The sequence below is a fragment of the Chelmon rostratus genome, chromosome 20 (genome assembly GCF_017976325.1).
Source record: "Chelmon rostratus isolate fCheRos1 chromosome 20, fCheRos1.pri, whole genome shotgun sequence".
Lineage (NCBI taxonomy): Eukaryota > Metazoa > Chordata > Actinopteri > Chaetodontiformes > Chaetodontidae > Chelmon > Chelmon rostratus.
Window position 1 is genome coordinate 595,001 of NC_055677.1, and position 7,500 is coordinate 602,500.

Below are 7,500 nucleotides of genomic sequence, written 5' to 3' on the forward strand. Positions count from 1 at the left end.
ACAGCTCAGACTTTTACCAAAAGAGAAGGAAGAATTTAGCCATTTCTCCTCCTCCTCATGGTTGCAGATACAGCTGACCGGGGGGGGCGGGCCTGCATGTCTGTGATTGGCCAGCGCAGTGTCGCCCTGGGTGACAAAAGCTGAGCCTGGTTCAACCACTGGGTGTAAAAGCAGCTTGATAGCTTCTACATGTTTTACAGTGTGTGTGTGTGTGTGTGTGTGTGGGGGGGGGGGTTGGTTAACGTAGGCAACAGGAGACACACACACACACACACAGACTGAACAGCAGAGCTCTGCAGGGCTGAAACACTCGGAGGACTCTGCTGCTGGACAAACACTTTAACTGACTTCTTCCCGTCAGTTCACCTGTCTGTCTGTCTGCCTGACCCGATCACCTGTCTGTCTGCCTGACCCGATCACCTGTCTGTCTGCCTGCCTGACCCGATCACCTGCCTGTCTGTCTGCCTGACCCGATCACCTGCCTGTCTGTCTGCCTGACCCGATCACCTGCCTGGACCAAACTGGATGTAAGACAGGTGGGACTCTCCTCCAGCATGGACTTCAAAGACGCACTGGATGAACTGAAGGAGCTCGCTGTCAGGTGATGCTGGACTTCGTCCTTCTCAGGGTTCGGGGGGTCGGAGGGTTTCACTTATTAAAGATTGTGCAGCAGCCAATCAGAGCAGATTTCAGAGCAGCCTGTTAATCGTTCTTTCATCAGTTGAATTGGATTCTTCACAGAACACATTTACACGTTTCCGTTCGCTGTGGTTCAGTTTGAACTTTGTAATGTTTGATTCTTATTTAACATATTTCATTTCGTTTTGTTGTTTAACTTTTGTTTCAGTTCTTGCTGAATCATTAATTTGGTTGATTAAACAGCTGATGAGTTGATTTATCATTTGTTGAGTTAAAGCTTTTAATTTTATCACGGTGATGTTTTTATTTCATTCGGTTCAGTTTAATCCTCAGATTTACATCTGTTGATTGAATTCAGTTCATTTTGGTTTGTTACATAAAGTTTGGTTTTAACTGGATTAACTGATTCTCCGATTTATTTTAATTTGTTAACTTTAATCAACTTTATGCGATTAGTTTGTAGCTTTTGTCAAACACTGTGGTTGTAATGATAAAGATGCTAAAACATCGTATAACAGTATAACATATCTGTATATTCTGTTCAATGTTTTATAGCCGCGGACACGTTAGCTAACGTTAGCCACAGACGCTGCTGGCCAGGCCAGATCAACGACAGCCAAACCTGTTTCTGAAGCTGAGTGACGGTTTGTCTTATTGCGTCCACGTGGAGGACGGGGTTACTTCCTACATTGCATCGTTCTGAGGTGTTTTTTGCTTTATTTTCATTTAATTTTCCCTACTTTTTCTAATGAACTGATCTCATGGCGATGAAGCGCCTGAGCAGCCTGATGCTGCGGAAGTGGAAGGAGAAGGAGCGATGGACGGGGAGGAGGAGGAGTGAACCATATGGAGGGGAAGAGGAGGAGGAGGAGGAGGAGGAGAGGCAGACAGACAGGAGAGGCAGACAAATACACGGACATATGTTAAGGAGGAAGTCTGAACCCTGTGGACAGACAGAGGAAGATGAAAAGATGGAGGAGAAGAAGAGTGAGAGCAGCAGGAAGAAAGAGCGCAGGAAGTCTGAATCCAGCCTGCAGGAGGAGGACGCGAAAGACAGGAAGAGGACAGAGACAGGGCAAGAAAGAAGGAAGTCTGCATCATGGATCATGGTGGAGGACAGAGCAGGAGGACAGATGGACAGGAGGCAAAGGGAGGCGGACAGAAGGGCGCTGCGGCGGCGGTCTGAGCCTTGCGGGATCCTGTACGTCCAACTGCTTCCTCTGTCCAACAGGAAGAGGAGGGAGCTGCTGCAGAGACGGACGGGACGCAGGACGTCCTGCAGCGAGGAGGGGGATGGACAGACGGACGGGAGGCAGGGAGACGAGTTCAGACAGTTGACCAGAGGGAGGTCAGAACCCATCGGCCCTCTGGACAACAGTAAGCAAAAAGTGTGCATGAACACTTCGCTTTGATGTACAGGTAGCAGTGTTAGCAGTACGTTTTTTTATGTTTGGTCTGGGGCTAATATAAACACAATATACCCTAGCAACCACAGAGAATCACCATAGCAACCACCACAACACCAGCTGCCTAGTGGCACATTAGTGACCATCCAGGATCAGCACCAGCAACCTCCCCAATCACTCTAACAATCACCTAGCACTGTCTTTATACAACAGATACATTACTGTGACACTACCAGAAACACAGTAGCAACCGCTTACTATATCCATAGCAACTAATGGTAACACACCAAGAAACTACCCAAAACACCATAGAAACAACCAAGCAACCACCTGCTGACTACTCACATCAGCTGAGCTACCACCTATGCATCAGACATGACTGTATCTTTGAATACCCCAGTGGTAAAATAGCAACGACCAACTGTCAACCATCCAGGATCACCACCACTAGGGTATACCATGTAGAATCGCCATAGCAACTATCTCACATTTATCCGCAACAACCTGGCACCCATCCGAGATCATCTTCAACCACCACCAACATATCAGCGACCCAGCAACTTCCTGCCATCATTTAGCAACAAACCTCACCAGAACATTTCAGAAAATAACCTTACTACAACATCTGTCAGGGCTTTCAATCATGTGACATGATCTTCTTCAGTACATACAGGTTTTTGGTACTGTAGACGTTCAAATTAGCTTTTTTTCTGAGCAGTTTGAAGAGTGTTACTTTGAGGTTCAAACTTCATGCTTGACTTTACTCAGTTTCAGTGGACGGCCCCTTTAGTCACTGTTCTGGAGCTTTCGACACGACACAGCTTTACAGCCTGCTGTCAGAACCTGTCTTGTTTCTCTGTCCACTGCTCGGTCTTTTGTTTGGCTTTGTAGTCTGTACATCAAGAATCGTACAAAGTCTGCACATTATTTCTCTCCACACAACGCCATCTGTTTTCAGCTCTTGTTCTCATCGCGGGATCTGAATCTGTGTTGAAACTGCGAGAACAGGAACAAAGAGAAAAGGCTAAAAACAAACGTAATCCGGTTATCGGCGCACAGGTGGACTCGTACAGTCCCCGAGTGCGTCATTCCGCCTCAGCAGACCGGTTCTTCCCACCGAAACTAACCCTGTAATCACTGTTTGTGTCAGTCACCGTGTGATTAGGTTGATGCCCCTCTGTATCATTTCACTGTGCAGTAATCTGCTGTAATCAGGTTCAGTCTGTCCTGTAAAGCAGAAACACTGAGAGCTCAGACAGTTTCTGAAGCAGCTCTCAGTGGAGGACGAGGAAACTCAAATCTGCCAACATGAAAACAGAAAAAGGAAACTTAACAAAAGTTCTAGGAGTTCAGAGTCAAACCAACAAACCAACAATGTGCTGCTTTTATGATCTCAGCTCTCTAAATTAGACTTAATGTCCACATGATGATCAGTTTACAGTGAGCCCTCCTCCGCCATGATGATGTCATCATGATGGCATTAGACCGGGACGGTCTACAGGCACACGCGCACTTCCTCTTCATCAGAGAAACTTCTCCACCTCTGCCGCTCTGCTGGACCGCCGAACGCTGCAGAAGAGACTGATTCAAGAAAATGAGTCCAGACAGGAAACGGATGGTCCTCACAGAGCATTCATTCTACTGTCTGTGTGTGTGTGTGTGTGCGTGCATGTGTGTGTGTATGTGTGTGCGTGTGTGCCACTCCCCTCTAATCTGTTAAAGTGCCTGCAGTCTGCTCCCCTCACCGCGCTACGTAGAGTTTCCTATTAGCAGATTGGTGTGTGTTTTTGGATAAAAGTGTGTGTGTGTGTGTGTTAGAGAGAGAGGTACAGGGTAACACACACATACACACACACACACACACACACAGACAGAGAGACAGGCAGTCAGACAGAGAGACTGCTGTTGTGTTGCTGGTGACACTCCGGTGACACTCTGGTGACGTTGTTCACCTGACAGACTGAATCGTGACACACTCTGATGAAGGTCACTGCGATCTGCATCATGTTGACATCATGTTAGTTTCTACATATTCTACAAGCTATCAGCTGGTGTGTGTCCAGCTCACTCTGCTGCCACCAAGTGGCCACAGTCTTCATTGTTTAAAGTCTGAAAGTTCAGCTTCACAAAAGCTCCCGGAAACACACTCACGCCCTCAACTGTCCACGAGAGACACACACACTCTGTCAGAGAGTGTGTGTGTGTGAGCAGCTTCTATTTATTACTAACATTTCTACTATCATCTGTCAGCTGTCACAGAGGACTGACATCCTCCATCACCCTAAATCAGGCATCTCAAAACGATTCCATAAAGGGCTGCGTGGCTGCAGGTTTTCATTCCAACCCAGGAGGAGCACATCAGGCCAACCAATCAACATCAAGGGATCACTTAGTTATCAGCTGAAGACTGAGATCAGCTGATTAATTGATTCCAGCCTGGTGTGCTCCTCCTTGGTTGGAATGAAAACTTGCAGCCACGCTGCCCTTTATGGAATCAGTTTGAGATGCCTGCCCTAAATATAGACTGTATCACTGCTGGGTGTGTGTGTGAGACACACTGTGTGTGTGTCTGTGTGTGTGTGTGTGTGTGTATATGTCTGTGTGTATGTCTGTGTGTGTGTATGTCTGTGTGTGTGTGTCTGTGTATGTCTGTGTGTGTGTGTCTGTGTATGTCTGTGTGTGTGTATGTCTGTGTGTGTGTGTGTATGTCTGTGTGTGTGTATATGTGTGTGTGCAGGAACAGTGTGTCCTGCAGAGGGCGATGTTTCCTCATTTAAGGTTTATTTCATTTATTATTTATTGCTCTCATACTGACTCTCACCTTTTTTCTTCTTCTTCCTGTTTTCCTGCTGTCCTCTCATCCCTCTCTCCTCCTCCTCCTCCCAGCCCACAGCCTTTCATCCCCCCCTCCTCCTCCTCCTCCCCCTCGTCAGGAGGAGGTGAGCGTTTTCCGTCTGGAGACGTACCTGACGGAGCCGAGGCGTCCGGAGACCAGGAGGCTGCGCTCCTTCTCCTCACCTCCGGACACCGGACAGCGCTCCTCCTCCTCCTGCTTCCAGCTGCCCCCTGTGGCGCCTCCTCTTCCTGTCAGGAGGCTGGTGAGTGAGGAGCGTCTCACGGTGCTCCATGTTTGTTGGCAGCTTGTTGTCTGTGCTGTGTTTGTGTTGTTAGCAGTGACACATTGGTTAGTTGCCACACACACACACACACACACACACACACACACACACACAGAGAGAGAGAGAGAGAGTCAGTGAATCAACACTGAAACCTGTATCAGTAGCTTCAGATGAAGAACCTGGATCCCGGATGAGACGTCTGTTTGCTCTTTTCATTGCTGATGCTTTAAGCTCCTGCTCACATCAACAAATCAGTTCTTCTGTTAAAGACAGAAAAACTTTGACTGATTAACGTTTAAAAAGTCAAACATTTCCCTCCGACACCGACAAAAAGGAGAAAAACACTCAGCCCCCCGATCAGAGTGAAGCCTCTTCGGCTTCGGCTCTGTTCGGCTATTTCCGGTCATACTCGGCGTGCTGCTGACACATGGAAGCGCCGTCAAGTGTACACAGGTAACAAGAGCGGGACCGGAAATATTCGTTTTCAAAATAAGGTGTTCAGACAACAACAATAACAGCTAATTGTAAAAATTATAGTAGTCACCTGCTTCAAAAGTGAAACCTGAATAAATGTGTTGTGATAGAGACAGAAACGAAAAGATTCAAAGCAAATTTTAAAGGAACTAAAATATTTACATAGTGTAGCTGTTTTTTTATAGAGTCATGAATCAATTTTTTTTCTTGATTTTGATGCGGCAGTTTATTCTGTCCTCTTTTCCATAAATCCATAAACACGTTCATTTGTATCAGTATAGATAATTTCATTTAATTCCAGTTGTTGAATGTAACTAAGTACTGTACTTGAGTCCAAATTTGAGGTACTTGTACTTGAGTCTTTTCATGTCACGTTCTACTTCTCCTCCACTCCGTCTCAGAGGGAAATATTGTATTTCTTAATCCACCACATTTAGCTGACAGCTTAGTTACTTAACTAATTAAGATTTTTGCACACAAGTAGGAAGAGTTAATAAAAATCTGATTTTTGTTATAAATTGAACGCCCCAACAGTTTGAGTACGCGTTGGTAGGCATGCTTTTGTTATGAAATCCTGAACCGGACGTTCAGCTTGTTAGCTGTGTTAGCTTATTAGCTGCTGCGGCTCCGGTGGTCGCGGCTGCTGTCTAACGTGAAACCGAGCGGTGGACAGCGGCGATTTTGACCGACACAAGACGACCGTTTACCGGCAGCTTATGTCCTCTCAGCCGGACAGAAGCACAAGATGGAGCCGTGAGGATTTTCTTGATTCCCGTTATAAAAAGTACTGAGGTCGACTGCAGCGCAACGAACGAAGAGATAAAGAGAGAAAAAGGAGGCTTTAATGAACGGCGACTGCCAAGTAGGTGCTAACGTTAGCTAACGTCAAATAACGCTACATTTCATCAGTCATTTAGCCGCAGCAGCGGCGGCGGAAAACGCTTCTGAAATGAGGTTTTTATCACGAAAATCGTTCTGACCTCATCATAGTCACAATAAAGACGCTGTCACTTCAAGGTGTGAGTGGGAACATGTAAATCTGATGATCGGCTGCTGTCACAATCACCGTTTTAATAAATAACATGGAGACCTGATGACCGGATAAACAGGTGATCCGTTACACCTGCGTCCTCGAAACAGCTCAAAATCACTGGAAAGCTTCCTAACCTGCGCCAACACCTGCATGTTTTAAAGTCATGCTCCTTTAAATCGATTAATGTCTCAAATTCCCCTCATGTGCTGCAGCTTAGGCCGCATACAGATACCTTATCATTAACAGCTGAATGTTTTTTAACTGCTGTCATGTCAGAGCAGTTTGTGGAGCAGGAGCTCGGTTTGTTCACCTGTCACCATCATCTGTGTCGGAAATGTGACGTGACTGTTAATTGATCAAATTCACTCATTCTCTGAATCACATTCTGGTCATATGATTCATACATCAGATTACCTGGACAGGTAAATGCTTGTGGTTTGACTCACTGAGGACATGAAATGCGGTCACTGGTTTAAAATAAGATGTGACAGGTTAGCTGACTGTTTGATTTTAATTTGAAAAACCTCAAACAGGATGTGTTTGCAGCTTCTGCCTCATAGTCGGATGTCATCATAAACTGAAACTCTTTGAAAGTTTCAGATTTATCAGAAATCACAGGTTGAATTGTGAAGGTTCACTTCCTGTTTACTGACAGCTCCTCAACATGTCTCTGTCTGTCTGACTGTCTGTCTGTCTGTCTCTCTGTCTGTCTGTCTGTCTGACTGTCTGTCTCTTGACATTTGAAAGAAGTCCTGTGCTGTCCCTCGTCTGTCTCACACATGAATTTGAAACTGTCGTCATCCTGCTGTCAGTCCAGGTGGACAGATGT

At 46.0% G+C, this 7,500-nt stretch overlaps 1 protein-coding gene across 1 annotated transcript in view; it reads left to right on the top strand.

Annotated features, from left to right (window-relative positions):
• LOC121624256 (5'-AMP-activated protein kinase subunit gamma-2-like) overlaps positions 1 to 7,500 on the top strand; it is a 24,434-nt gene that overhangs the window by 9,030 nt on the left and 7,904 nt on the right. The window contains exon 5 of the mRNA XM_041961909.1: positions 4,932 to 5,143. Within this exon, the coding sequence (XP_041817843.1) occupies positions 4,932 to 5,143 (212 nt within the window). The remainder of the gene's footprint in view (positions 1 to 4,931; positions 5,144 to 7,500) is intronic.